The sequence below is a fragment of the Myiozetetes cayanensis genome, unplaced genomic scaffold, assembly GCF_022539395.1.
Source record: "Myiozetetes cayanensis isolate MyiCay16 unplaced genomic scaffold, myiCay2020 scf3, whole genome shotgun sequence".
Lineage (NCBI taxonomy): Eukaryota > Metazoa > Chordata > Aves > Passeriformes > Tyrannidae > Myiozetetes > Myiozetetes cayanensis.
Genome location: NW_026087521.1, coordinates 44,579,891 through 44,595,042, shown reverse-complemented (window position 1 = coordinate 44,595,042; position 15,152 = coordinate 44,579,891). Strand labels below are relative to the sequence as shown.

Genomic DNA, 15,152 nt, shown 5'->3' with positions numbered 1-15,152 from the left:
TTTTGGGGTCCTTCCAACCCTCTTGAGTATTTGTTCATGCTTGTGCAGCTGATGCTCTTTCTTAACGTGATTTGTGTTTCTGAGGTGTATGAAGTTCATACATGACTTCAAGAACTCTTTTTTTACTCTGGGTTATGAAAACTTCAGTAAACATGGTACAAAATGAGTCTAAAATACATCGCTGTTGGCTAAAGAATGATTGAAAAAGTGGATGACTATTTTTTGCAGTTGCACAGTAAACTTCTGGAAACAGAGCGCCAGTTGGGGGAAGCTCATGGACGGCTGAAGGAGCAGAGGCAGCTGTCCAGTGAGAAACTGATGGATAAGGAGCAGCAGGTGGCTGATCTACAGTTAAAACTTTCTCGTGCTGAAGAGCAGGTAGGGGTTTTTATGCAGATTCTATAGTTTGTTCTGGTAGTATATCTGTACACACAGTTGTGGTGATGTTGCAGTTTATAAAGTTTGTCCATGTGGGAGTTTCATTTGACTAATACTGTCAAAGCCTTGTGGTAAAATTATCAAAATCTGCTTAAATGCTGCTTGTCTTTACGGATTTTTGTAAGGTTAAATGCTCATCAGATGCATATGTGTTCATGGTGCTTAACAAAAGAACAAAAGTTGTGCATTTTGCGCTCTTGAACCTAAGCCCATATGGGTAGTGCTGTGTGTACATGTTTTTGTGTCATAAAGCCCTACATGAAGAAAAACTGAACATGGCACTGCAGGTCACTGATAGTTAATAATCTGTGTGGAGTGGATGGGGAGAAAATACTTGATTTATTAATTTTAATTTGTTTTAATGAGTGTCTTGTATATATTGCTGATTTTCTGCTGGCTGTATGGGGATTGGCCAAATACCTGAATGGTATGTTTTCAAAGCTTTAAAGCTTTTCTGTAGCTAATTTGCAAAGTCTTGACTAGTTTAGAAGTCGAGAGACTGCTAAACTGAAGTTGCTACTAAAACTGTCAATAATAGTAATAATAATGTTGTCTTACAGGTATCTATACTGCCAGTCATGTTACATCTTAACAACTATTGGAAAAAGCATACTAAAAATTTTTTATGTTTTAGATTTTTTGGGAGCTAAATTACATCTGATAGTTGTTTTATAGTTCTTGCTTGTGATATAGAATCTCACCTATTAATATTTGATTAGATTTTGATTGTTTAACTAGCATTACAGATTATTTTTATACAAATTTTCAAATATCCATGTTTACACTAAAATCTTCTAGAATCTTCAAGAATTTGAGAATGAACATTGAGTAATATTGGCATAGTGAACGGTGCTTTTTCCACTCATTAGTTTGGTTTGTTTGGTATTTGATTTTGGGTTTTCTTCAGCTAAAGGAAAAAGCAGCAAATTCCACAGAATTGCAACATCAATTAGATAAGGCAAAACAACAGCACCAGGAACAGCAGACGGTTCAGCAAAATACAACAGCAAAACTACGAGAAGCCCAGGTAACATAATTATGTACCCTCATATGAAAGTGTATTTCAGGATTTCATTATTCTAAGTACATTTTCTCTGTAAAAATGATTTGCATGAATTATGTTAGTTTCAATAATTTAACTTACAAGTCTAGAACATAACATACAGAAAGTGTATAATAAATGTATCCATTTTAGGCATTAGAACTAATCTTTAAGGTCCTTATAATTAAGGAGGTTATTATGCGATTTTCTAGAATGATCTGGAGCAAGTACTACGACAAATTGGAGATAAGGACCAAAAAATTCAAAACCTTGAGGCTTTGCTTCAAAAAAGCAAGGAAAACATCTCTCTGCTAGAAAAGGAAAGAGAGGACTTATATGCAAAAATTCAAGCTGGTGAAGGAGAAACTGCTGTTCTTAACCAGCTACAAGAGAAAAACCATGCATTGCAAATACAGGTAAGAACTTCAAGATGTGTTTCTTTTCTTTCATTCTGATTATTGAGTCTTGTTGCCTTTGTTTTTCCTATGTCATCACATATGTCACTAATCTTTTCTATACTGTTCTGTTTCTTTAATACTTACTTAAAAGATCTTACTGTGAATTTCACAGGACTTGTGTTTTGGTGACTTCTTACTGTCAGCATAGGGAAAGGAATTCCTAGACATTTACTGTGTACATATGCTAGTAATATACTATGCATATACAGAAGTTATTGGAGATAGACAGATATATACATAAATATTTGTTTCACTTATTTTAAAAAGAGGTTTAATTCCTGCGTTCAACACCAAAATTCAGTTTAGCCTGCATCTGTTGTCTCCTTAGTGTCTTGTTTTTGTTACAGTAAGGCCAAATTGGCAATTCCCTTTTGCTTCTATTTTCATCTTGTAACCTATTTAAACTCTAATAAAGCTTTACTGTAATAGTTCAAGAAAAGAAATGTGATAGCATTGAGTCTCCAGAGCCATAATAAGGCACACCAAAATTAATTTTTTACTTCTTTGGACATACTGTTCCAGCCTTCTCACATTGTTTTTCACTGCAGGTAACTCAGCTGACAGAGAAGCTGAAGAATCAGTCGGAAAGTCATAAACAAGCCCAAGAGAATTTGCACGAACAAGTGCAGGAACAAAAGGCACATTTAAGAGCTGCTCAAGATCGTGTGCTTTCCCTAGAAACAAACATCACTGAACTAACCAGTCAGCTAAATGAAAGTAAAGAGAAAGTGTCACAACTCGATGTGCAGGTAATGGAACTCTCTGTTTTCTGATGATGTAAAATCTGTACTCTCTCCAGAGAATGAACAAAGCCATTTGGGAAAAATTGCATTTTTCTACTAAGAGACAAATGAAGTAGAATAAGGCAGATAAAACTGAAGGAAAATGAAAGTAGAATCATAAAATTTCATAATTGAGTTGGGGAAAATCTTACCTCAAGCATTGCTCATATTTGTAATGTTTGGCTGTTCAAACCCCTGTTCTTACCAGTCCTGAATTCTGTGCACCAAAGTGAAAAATCTCTCAAGTCACTGAGATCTTGGGATTGCCTAAAATTTCCTATGCTGATGTCTTGTCAAAAACAAAACAAAAATTGTGGGCCACCTTGTTGCCAATTTAATTTACTACATAAGGCAACTCCCCACTATGGACTCAAAATCGACTCTCCTATTACTAAGTGCTGCTTAAGCTGCAAGCTGCTAATTATGTTCAGCTATTTAAAGGATAAATAAGATTTGATCAGAAGTTCTTGCATCAGTGCACCTGAAGTAGGTACTGTTGTTGCTGGATTGATACACTAAGGTGTTAGTTTCTGAACAGGCCTAGGAACTTCTGATGAAGCTCTCTGATGTTTTAATGGGCTTCATTACACTGTCTGAATTGTTTTTTCATCACGTTCACATTAGAGCTAGAACTGAATTATCTATGGACAGTTGCAACTCTTTTTAAGCCAATGTGAGCTTTCTTACAGTCTTCAGAGAAGTAGCATTTATATTAGGGAGAAAACCAGTAAACCACAATTGCAGGTGACCCTGAATATTGCCACACTGCACTAACACCATTGAAACACACCTTCTAAATTTTGTTTGCTGGTGTTTTGAAAAGAAGAAAGGTTACTCCCTAACAGGCAGGCAGGAACAGAGAAAGATACTATACACAGGGAAGCACATTTTAGTGGTTATTTATTCTTTTTCCTTTTAAAAGTTCTGGGGGCCCTTAAATGTGCTTGTAGTTGGAGGTTATCAAGGTCTGCATGGGTGTGAATACAGTAAGTAAATCCCATTGTTCCTTGTTAGTGGTAAAAATATTTTCCTAGAATAGGACATGAGTGGAACTGCTGTATTTTGTTTTGTTGCTTTTTTTCTTTGTCTGTTTTTTTTGGCTCAAAGTAAGAACTCACCGTGACTTAAAATCCTGATACTTATCTAAATTTCTAAAATCTTTCTTCCTTTTTTTAACACTTAAAACATGGAAACTGATGATTTTATTATTAAACTTACTGATGACTATAAAAAGATTAAAATGAGCTATGGTAAAAAGGATGTTTTAGTGAAATACAATTTATCTTTCAGGTAAAAGCAAAGACGGAATTGCTACTTTCAGCAGAAGCATCAAAAGCTGCTCAAAGAGCGGATCTTCAGAACCATCTGGACACAGCTCAGCATGCACTGCAAGATAAGCAACAGGTTACAAGCAACATATAATGTTTCTGTGTTACCTGAAAAACTGCTTAGAAACTTGAGAATAGTCTGTTTACAAGCTAAATAAACATGTGAATATGCATTTGGAAATAATCATTTAGGATATTTTAACCACGTGCTATACATTCAGTTCTGTTTGCTGTAATCCAGACCACATATATTTTGCAGTGCAAAGAATTTACTTGGGAGTCTACTCCTTGATATAGTATTATGGTTCAGAACCTAAGCTGTCCTTAGGTATTATTGAGGTATTACTGAATTCTCACTTATATGATATGAAGATTTTAGAATGCACTGAGTGTAACTGAAAACTTTTAACTCCTACTGCTGACTCAGATAAATTCCCAATCAGATGCTGGTATTCAGAAATCATAGAATCAGATGGGTTGGAAAGGACCTCTGAGATCATCAAGTCCAATCCTATATAAATAATTATCTGTGTGCCAACTGACACAAAAACTCAAAAGGCTATTATTAAAATTACATGTTTTAATGTGTGTTAATCCTAGTGAAGTATTCCACCAGCTGTTGAATCAAATATTTGCATTGTTAGAATCAGTGTTGCTGTGATCTTCATGGAAACATCCAGCAGATGCTGATATAGCACCATTTTTTAGCATGGCAATGTAATTAATTGATATAAACAGAAGAAAACCTTTGGAAGCCATTAAATAATTAATTAATAAATAAATATATCAGCTTGGTTGGAGAGCATGTAGCTGTCATCATAGTGCTTACTAGGTGAATATGTCCATGTCTCTTGCAGAAATTATTTGTTTTGTGTTGAACAGAATGTTTTGAAATCACCTCTGCTATGTGGAGAACTGACCATTTCCATGTTATTGGCTTTCCTCTTCTGTGGTACTTGATTTCATGACAAAGACAGCAAAAATTTTATCTAAGGTTTTGTAATGTTATTCTCTAGTTACTGTTGTACTAACTTTAGGATCTAGTGCCTTTATTGCCTACAGTTCCTCTTCCATTTACAATTTGAAACACCTTTATTAACATTTAGCCCGCAGCCTGTAAAGTTTGAGAGGAATATTGAAGATTTAAAAGAATTTTTTTGCAATGCAATGAAGGGAATTTATGCATGTGTTTGTTTCCTCTCTCAATTTCCTGCCCTCAGAATAAAAAAGATTATTTTCCTTTTTAATTTGAACATACTAGATCATTTAAAGCATATATGATGTTAGTAATATTTAGAAGTTATTTCAAAACTTACAACCCTTGTATTTTTATTTTACTCAGGAGTTAAATAAGGTCAGCGTTCAGTTGGATCAGGTTACAGCTAAGCTGAATGACAAACAGGAATACTGTACTCAGCTGGAAGCCAATCTTAAAGACTACAAAGAAAAACACCTTTATTTAGAACAGAAAACTGAAGAGCTAGAGGGACAGCTTAAGGTTTGTATTGAACACAGTATCTGAGCTTAGAGAAACTGATCTCTGCTGTTTGGTAGCATGTGATAAAAACTGTGTTCAAATTATGGGGAAGGATTATATATCAAAATTTTAGGTTTTCTTGCTTGCTAGTGTTTCCTGATTCACCATTTAATCCTGTTCTCCTCTTCCATGCTAGCATATCACACTAAGAAGATAGGCCTAGGACATTACCATTATACTGTCATTTTCTTCTATATGTACTTCTATCAGCCTCTGTGCTACCAGGAAATTTTTGTGTGAGGGAACATGAATATGTCCCAGAATTAGCGTCTTCAAGTTCAAACTAACACACTTCACAGCTCGTAACAGGGAATATGTGTCCTGCTGGTTAGCCCAACTTAACACTACCTGTCTGGTTTAATTTTTTTCCAAAGCCTTTCATTAGTCTTCTCCAGAGGCTCTTTAGCAAGATAAATTTATCACTATTTTATCTCTTAACATGATCTGGAGTTTTGCACTCTAGCTCTAAAATCAGTTTTTATTTTGCAGAACCTTTTGGTGTTTTGATATACTAGTATTTTCAGTTAAGGATATGGATTAGTCCTAATGCTTGAGAGCTTTAAAATGTGGGCTTTGACCTTTGTTCAATATTTGTTAAAAATTCCTTGTAGTCAAAATTCACAACACATAAGAGCATATGATACAGGGATCTTGGGAGCAATGTAGAACTGATTTTGAAGTGTTGTCTGTCTGTTCTGAGGGAGATTAGTAGTCTTTATGCTCAAAACCGAGCATAAAAGCACATGGGTGTTTTTCCTAACTTATGAGCTCTGTAGGAGAGAACGAAGATTGTTTTCCGCATGGGAAATTTCAAATCCAGTGCTATTAAAAAAAAAAGCTGTCATGCATTTCATTATCAGCAAAATTATTTTGTGCATCCCTCTCTCCTTTTGAATACTTGGAGTTTTTTCTGCCTACTTTCATTTGTGTTTTTCATTCTCTTGCTAAAGTTTCACATGTAGCCAAGAGACACAAATGCTTGGAAGGAATATAGAGCTTGCTGGCATATGATTTTATTAAGTTCCTGGTAGCTCAAGTGTGAAACTGAACGGGGTTGTTGATGCTGTCAACAGGAATGCATTCTATGTAAATTCTTGGCATCATCACCATTCTTTGAGATTATTCCAGTTGAATGCATGGCATTTAAAAAAGGAGAAAAAATTTAGAAAGCAAAAAGCCCTCAGGAATTTTCTTGGAGAAACTTGGCCATTTTATTTTATGGCCACTGTGTTCAAGCAGAAGTGACTGTAAAACAGCCAGTGTGTTGAAGAGTCTAAGCAATGCCCATTTGCTGAAGGCTCCTGTGTTACTTATACTCCACGCAGGTGACCAAGAACCTTTGGGAAAAAAAAAACACAAGAAAAACCTCTTCTGGGTGAGCGTAGGGTTTCTTCACAGCTGTAGTTTGTGTCTTTGTTTTCGGTATGAAGAGCAGCAGAGTCATGATACGTAAATCAGCAGTCATCTGAAACTGCTGAAACTACTCAGAAGTGGCTGAGATCATGGCCCCAGAGCTGAGCACTGGGTATGGCCTTTTTTTGTGTAGGTATTTTGGATAGACTCTTTAAAGATTACAGTTTTTTATCTATTGCTTTGTGGAAAAATGCTTGTTTGACGTTTAATTTAAACATGATTTCAGAATGTTTTACTAAAATAGTTCAGTTCTGGAGGAGCAAGAGATTTTCAGGAACTAAATAATGGAAGATAAATAGCAAAGTAATGAAACAGGTAGATGATACGTGAGAATTGTGACTGCTTTCTAAAGTAAAGACGTTTTTACAGTAAATGCTGCTCATAGAATAGATGACTTGTGCATTTAATTGCTATTTTTATTTTGTTGGTTGTATTCTGATGGCTCTAACTTTTAATTTTTTTTTCCTCAGAAACTTGAAACTGACATTCTTGATGCTAAAGCAAGTAAAGAACAAGCTCTTCAGGAGTTACAGCAACAGCGACAGCAATCCACGGAATTAGACCTCCGAACAGCAGAACTGAGTAAACAACTTGAATCGGCAAGAGAAGCGTATGCATTTCCTTGTTCTCATCCTTTTCAAAGTCAAACATAAAACTGGAGTGGTTTGGACTAGAGTTGAAATTTTCTACTTCTCTCCTGTGATTTCATGAAGTCGTAGATAAGTGCTGTTCTGCTACAAGAACTGAGTTTTACCCCACCTGTTTTCTTTCACTCCATCTGCCCTATTACCTCTGTGATTCAGTACAGTTCTTCAGTTTATTCACTGTGCTTGTTGTCAGCTAAATGTCTGAACAGTTTCATGTAGTGAGGTCCATCTTTAGATATTCATAGCTCTGTAACATTTTTCAAGTACAAATTTGCAATTTCTGCATAAGCAGCAAAGGGCTAGTTTCTGTTCATTATAGCTGGGAAGAAAGATTCATCAAAAGCTAGTTTTTAGAGTTGCTGTCATGTCTTCACTAGAGAGACATAATGCCTATGGATGAAAAAGGTTGTACAGCTAATATATTAAGTAATAGAGATATTTAATGATACAAAAAAATCCATGAAGAAGAAATTTTAAAAATATGTTTTTTCTCTTTCTATTTGCAGGATGTCTAATGCTAAATTGGATTTGCAGAAGAAATCTGAGGCCCTTGACCAAGCAAACCAGCAAATTTCAAAGCAGGAGGAGGAGAAGGCCAGTCTCAAAGAAAACCTTGAGAAATCAAATCAAGATACAAGTAAACAGCTTAAGGAGTTAGACTGTAAACTGCAAGCGGCCACATCAGAGCTGCAACAAGTGAAATTAGAGAAGGATACTCTGTTAAAGGACCTTACAGATACCAAAGATAAGCTCTCAAATAGCTCTGAATCCTTCAAGAAAAAAAAGGAGGAATTAGAAAAAGAAATTAAAAAAGGAAAAGTAGCTATGGCAGAAATGGTTAGTAGATTCTTTAATTAGGCATTAATTTTGATGTATTTATAGTCTGATAAAATGATTTTGCTTTCTATCTGAAAACAGTGTAGATATGATGACAATGCATGGAAATTACTGTAAGAAAAAACAAATTGTGGTTTTTAGTAGTTCGTATGCATTTCCTGCCTTACATTTTTGTCTGGACGTTTACAGTAGTAAACATCAGTCATAGCACATAACGGGATCCTTTTTTCCTACTACATGCCTTTAACATAGTGAAGAAACTAAATGGAGGCAAGTGGTGAAACAATTTGATGGGAAATGTCCTCCTTTTAAAAAATGTATCAGCCATATTATAACAACACAAAGTTATAGAACCTTTGCTAAAATATCGTTGTATTGAAGAAGATGTTATTTTTCTGAGGCCGTTTTAGTGTCCTTTCTGAAGTCTTTGTATATAGAACTTCCTGTGCACTTGTCTGGACGTGCTGGAAAGCTGCATACTGCAGGCAGAGAGAGAGTAACATCATCTGAATGCCTAGATTAAGGTATTTGTAGAGTACTAGAACTATTTGAGTTTCAGAAAGCTCTCACAAGTGGTGGTACAACAGGTGCTTGACCACTAGGGCAACCTTTTATGATAAAGAAAGTGAACTCTCACTAGCTTTAAAATATACCTCTTTTGCCTTGTTGGTAATATGAATGGGCACTACATGAATACATGTTTTATAGATGCAGTTGTTCCAACACCCTTGCCTCAAACATGGTAAGGGTGTCTCTCTCATACCCTTCTCATCTTAAATGTGACCATTTCCCAGAACCTGTTCAGAGCTACTTTTATTCTTATCTAAAAAAAAAATCTGCTCCTAGTTAAAAATAACATTTTTTTTTTACTCATTCACCTTTTAAAGATAAGCTCTTTTGTTTGCTTTTCTTAGTTACTGCTGTTTAAATATTTGTTTCTCCTAAGAACTCAAAGAGTTTTCTCCCCAGCTGAGACTTAAAGTTAGGAGTCCAGATTCTGCTTCTAATTCTGTAGTCCCTTAAAGTCTTGCCACTGTTTTATATGTGTAGTATTTGGGCTTAACATGTAGTTGTATTTGCATACAAGTTTTGGAAATGTACTTTCTTGTGAGTTTTGGAACATGAAGGAATTTTGGATCCTGAGGAGAGTGATGACCCTACTGCTTTCCATAAGTAGGAGAAGGGCTGCCAACCACAACTTCAAACAGGGAGACTATCCCTAATCAGAAAAACTTTTTGGCACATGGCTGGGTTTGGTCGTATAGGGGATCAGCTGTTTTCAGCTTAGATTTGCCACTTAAGGTTTTGAGAAATTTTTAATTGATAATATGTCTGCAGCTGAGAAGGAAAGATTTTCCACTGAAAATGAAAGCATTATTTTTCAAGGCTCTGTAGATCTTGCAAAAATACTTGGTAGTTGGTCTTAGAAGCTAACAGGAATATTTTCTTGTCTTATATTTTTTAGGAAAAATCTTGCCAAGAATTAAAACACCAGCTCCAGATACAAACAGAGTCTGTAGCTAAAGAGAGGAATGAATTGAAAAACTCACTGGAAAAAAAGGAGGGGGTAAGCTCTCCACTTAGTTTCAGAAATCTACAAACCAGTATCATAAATGTTTAAAAGATGCATTTTCAGTTTCACATGCTGGGATTGATGAGAACTAAAGAGGCTTCAGTTCTCAAATTGTAACCTACTTGGAGTGTTGAAATAAGGTGACAGTAAAAATTTTGTAGATGGTAATATAAAGCTTTAAAATACAGGTTTTAGTCTTAGTTTTCTGTGCCCCACATACCTTAGCAGGGGATTTTAGCTCTTAAGGTTTTTTCATTAGTGAAACTGTTACTTGACACTACCATGTCCCTATTTTTTGTTTTTACTTCCATACAATAAAAGTTGTTATCTCATATCCTTAGACCTATTTTATTCTCAGGCTTATTCAGTATGTTCTCTGTGTGGTTGATAGGACATTTTCAGGTGTCCTTCAAGAATTGAATTGCTTTTTCAAACTTGTGTAAGTCACTTGCTTGTGACTTCATAAGAACCAAATGTACTTTGTTTTTGAAGATGAGCATTCAGACTGCAAAATCATGTAGTCCAGCTGGCAACCTGAAGGACAAGTCTGCTTTCATGGGTGTCTTTACCCAAGCTGTCATCTGTTCCCTAAAGGAATCAGAAAAGATCTGATCAGTGGACATAGTTTGGTGGACTGTGATGGACTCTTACTGTCTGAAAGAGGGTTTGGGTGTGTGCTGGTGTAATTGCTCAGTGACTACTGCTTCTACTCCCCTGGCTCCTCTCTGGTTCAGCAGAAGCACCATGGTGCTCTGTGTAAATGCATGAGGATGACTGGTATATGCTGCACACTTGGCAGCAGGAGAACCCAAAACACTGCTGGCGTGAGAAAAGTTTCCTCCTCTTAATTTAGAATGGTTAAAAAAGACTACTGTTGATTTATGAGTAATAAATCGGGAATAATAGATTCTTTTAATGTGTTATGGTAGTAAAACCTTCTTGCCAGTGTTCAACTGTGTATCTCTTAAACAGCCATGGCACTGTGGGATGGTCTGGTTCAGTGTACAGCATGTACAAATAGTGATTTAAATTAAAATTATATACAGTTATTTAATGTTTTTTGAATCTAGATTTCTAAGCAGTTGTCGATAGACCTTGATTCAGCACGAGCACAACTACTGGAAATCCAAGGTCTTCTGAAGGACAAAGAAAAAAGTGAGCAACATCTTCAGGGAAAGCTGAGAGAGTTTAAGGAATCTTTTGAGCAGAAGAAAAAACATAATGAGACACTTCAAGCTGAATTAAAAACTGCCCTTTTAGAAAAGGTAAGACTGTCCTCTCTTATTCCTATGAGAAAGTGATTGTAAATTCCTCTGATAAATACTGAAGTTTTTATGTCAATATCTTTGTGATAAACTGTGTTTGCGGTAGTCTTGTTGGAAATGATAAGGTCAGGATGTGGAAATGAGGTCTTCAGATGCTGTTGGAGATAGAAACAGCAACATCAACAGCAGTAATAAAAAGAACCACTGTTGAAATATGAATTCCATAGGAACTGAATTTTAATGAAGTGATAAAATTAATTAGATTGAATGTGGGTTTTTTGCTCTGGGAGCAGGCTATGAGGTGGGAACTGTCATTTTCTTGTAAAGCAGTAGAATTTTGTGAGAGTATTTTAGACAAACTCTGCAGTGTTTTAAAATGTCTGTGGCAGTTTAAACCAAGTCTTCTCTTATTATACCAGAAGAATTTATCTTGGTGACAGTATGAAACTCATGAACCACGGTGGAAGGAGTTCAAATGTCTTACCACATTAGGGAACATTGTGCTGTATGCCACACACTATTAAATGTGGCTCCAGCTTTGGCTGCCCTATGCTACATGGTCATATTTGTGCTTTAGACAACCGGTGGAAACATTAGGTCTTGCTGTTGTGGTTTGACCCCAACCATCACCTAAGCACCACAGAGCTGCTTGGTGACTCAGGAAGATAAATGTCATCACTCCAAACTCCCTCCCCTTCCTTCTTCTTTTGCCATCTTCATATGCTGACTGCGATGCCATATGGAATAGAATATCCCTTTGGTCAGTGGGATCATCTGTCCTGCTGTGTCCCCTCCCAATTCCTTGTACACCTCCAGACACCTTGCTGAGAAGCAGGAAAGGCCTTGGTTCTCTGAGAGCCCTGCTTAGGAATAGATAAAACAACCCTGTATTATCAACAGCAGCACAAATTCAAACCACAGTGTCATACTAGCTGCTATGAAGAAAATTAACTCTACCTCAGCCAAAACCAGCACACTTGGAACATTATTCCAGTTTTTAATGTTAGGTCTTAATGTGTTTCACTTAAGCTTTTGTCACAAATTAAATTTTGTTGTTAAATTAGTTAGGAGATATTACTGTAGAATCACAAATATCAGATTACCAAAGTGCTATTTCATAAGAGGAAAAAAATTCTCATCTTGCAGTAGAAACGCAGTTTATTGAAATGTTTAAGCTGACTTTACTGTCTGTAACTTTAACTAAAACTTCCTATGCTTATGTTTCAGGCAGAACTGGAGAATAAACTGCAACAGCAGTCTATTTTGTCAGCACAGGAGCTTAAAGCAGAGAAAGGCAAGCTAGCAGACTTACAGAAGGCCCATGATAAACATAAAGAAAACATGGAGAAGCTGCAGTTGGATCTTTATGGGAAAGAGTCTGAGCTGCTGGCTACCAGACAAGACCTTAAGGTACTTGCAGTCATTTTAATGTCATATGTGACTTAGTAAATGTTTGTATCCATTCTGAAGATCAAGAAACTATGCAGGAATTGAATAGATGAAAAAAATCTCTTCTGCTATATATAGATTTTAGTGCTGTTCATCCCCTTCCCCTGGGACAGAGAATATCCTGAAACTAACTGAAAGCCAAGTGTATTTGCTAGTTTACCTGAAATATCCTTCCATTTGTGCAAGGTGATTTAGTTTTATGTACCTTTAGGAATTATTTTTCATATTGCTTTTTCTTGTTATATATTATTGCTTTCAACTCATTTAAACAGTGTAGCTAATTAGAGCAAGGTCTGCCATCATGTGAATAACTGCTATCTTCTAGGTGATTTAACTAGAATAGTCCTGGCTGATTACAGATGTTGAGAGATGTCAAACTAATACAAACAGTAGTTTAGAGACCTGCCTGGAAATACAAGTGTCTCAACTTAGTCCTTGAAGTTTTGCTGTTCCTAAACTGAAGTTACCTCGTTTTGTATTAGTGTGCAATGCCTTCCAAGAGGTATTGCTGAGAGTTGAGCCAGTCAGCAAAGGTGTTTTTTGACTATTTTTTCTGGCCCTCTCCTTCATGTCAGTATTAAGCCAATGCTCCAGTTAGTCCCAGGACGTACTGTGCTGCAGAGACTGGCTGTCTGCTGGCAAGATTCATAGCTTTGGCACTTTTCACTCCAGATGAATCCCACTGCAGCTTTGTCCATGAACAACACTGTTGTTCTAGGCTCTTCTGAAGTTTATGGAGAGAAATAGAACGCTTTGGAAGGTCAGATCATCTGATCTGCTTTAGATGTCAGCTTCTGTTTGCTTCGTTATGTATAAAGGGAGCTTGTGGTGACTGCTTAGATTTCACTGTTGCCTGCTTTGATTTTATTGTTCCCTTTCCCCCAGAGGTGAGCCTTTCAGACCCACGACTGAAACCCTTTAAGGTCTTGTGGCTGTTTTGCCGATGTAACCTGTGGAGCCCTAGCCGAACTCCAGGCTTTACATATAGGCCACTGCAATTTTATTAGGCTTACTGTAGTAAGTCTGATAATCTTACTGTAGTATTAGGTTACCTGCCACATTTCCCTGCAGGTTATAGAAGCTTTATTTTCAGAACAGCATGGTTCAATTGCAGTGTTAAATTGTGAAGAACTTCGGCATGATTAACAAGCAGTGGTGGTTTAAACGTAGTCTTCATTTTCCTTTGTTACTATAGCACATGTATGTCTGTGAGTTAATTTCCTGCAATGCATTTAAATCAACATTTAGTAATGCGGTGACCTGTAGAAGCATTGGATGTGCTCAGTAACTTGGGGGTTTTTGCTGGGGTTTTTTTTTGGGGTGTAGTTTTCATTAAAGTATTGCAAAATAATGGTGCAAAAATAGCCCCGAATAAGTATTATTATAGCAGCTTCATAACCTCTAATTCTGGCAGGTATAAAATAGGACAATAAGCATCCCACATGCTTTTAAACCTGATGGGGATGGTAGCAAGAAAGAGAGATAATATCTTTGCGAAAAGGTAAAATAAGGTGATGGCAATGGGGAAACAAGATTTTTAAGATGAGCAGTCAGGTAACTCGATTTATTATATAAGTCTCTGTGGAGCCTAGAGATTTGGGTCCTAATTACTGAAGTGCTGTGCCAACTTGGAGGCTGTTTGCTTGATTTTAAAAGTGTTTCAAAAGCCATATATTAATGAGGATTTTTGATGTCTGATTGCCACCACTTTTTTTCCTGGAAAATGTAGAAGGAAGAGGTGGGAATTTGATCTTTAGTCATGGCTGTGCTGCCTCACTGCAATATTAAGCTAAAGAAGCAGTGATAACTTGTCTTAAAAGACCACAAAGGAAAAAGCACATTCAGGCAGCCTCAGTGTGACAGTGTTAATCTTCATTGCTGACTTAAGTCAGAAGAACTTTATGGTGGAATTTCACGGTACTATTCAAAGTGAGTTGTCTGCATGATGTTTTGTCTTCGTCAAGTTACTTCGTAAAAGTAGCTTATTGGAGCCAGAGCTGGGTATTTTGATTAAAGTTTGGAATCAAAGCTGATGGGTGGACTGGGCTTAGGTTGGTTTTAATTTTAATCTCAGTAGGCAATACTAGAAGTTTTTAAAACTTGTCTCTATGTGGAGTCAACTTGGGTGTCTTTCAGTGCAGGATTTTTAGCAGAGCTACAAACTCCCTGCACAACTGTATTGGGTCATACAGTCTGAAGCCCAGCATTGTCCACAACAGACACATCCAGGCCATATCGTGAGATCCTAGCAATGCTATGTTTTGTTTAGTTAAAAATACTGAAAAGGAAAATTTAAATATTCTCACGCGGTGTAGCACCATGCTGTTGGAGAGGCCAAGGTTGCAGGCGTGGGTATGGATTGTGAAAAGATGTACAGCATGTG

At 36.6% G+C, this 15,152-nt stretch overlaps 1 protein-coding gene across 3 annotated transcripts in view; it reads left to right on the top strand.

Moving 5' to 3' along the window:
- The window catches only part of EEA1 (early endosome antigen 1), a 74,574-nt gene that overhangs the window by 43,665 nt on the left and 15,757 nt on the right, over positions 1-15,152 (top strand). For all 3 annotated transcript variants that reach the window (XM_050324154.1, XM_050324153.1, XM_050324155.1), the window contains 11 exons: positions 229-378; positions 1,346-1,465; positions 1,693-1,896; positions 2,487-2,687; positions 4,011-4,124; positions 5,391-5,546; positions 7,469-7,608; positions 8,152-8,482; positions 9,948-10,049; positions 11,126-11,320; positions 12,548-12,730. In XM_050324154.1, the coding sequence (XP_050180111.1) occupies positions 229-378; positions 1,346-1,465; positions 1,693-1,896; positions 2,487-2,687; positions 4,011-4,124; positions 5,391-5,546; positions 7,469-7,608; positions 8,152-8,482; positions 9,948-10,049; positions 11,126-11,320; positions 12,548-12,730 (1,896 nt within the window). The remainder of the gene's footprint in view (positions 1-228; positions 379-1,345; positions 1,466-1,692; positions 1,897-2,486; positions 2,688-4,010; positions 4,125-5,390; positions 5,547-7,468; positions 7,609-8,151; positions 8,483-9,947; positions 10,050-11,125; positions 11,321-12,547; positions 12,731-15,152) is intronic.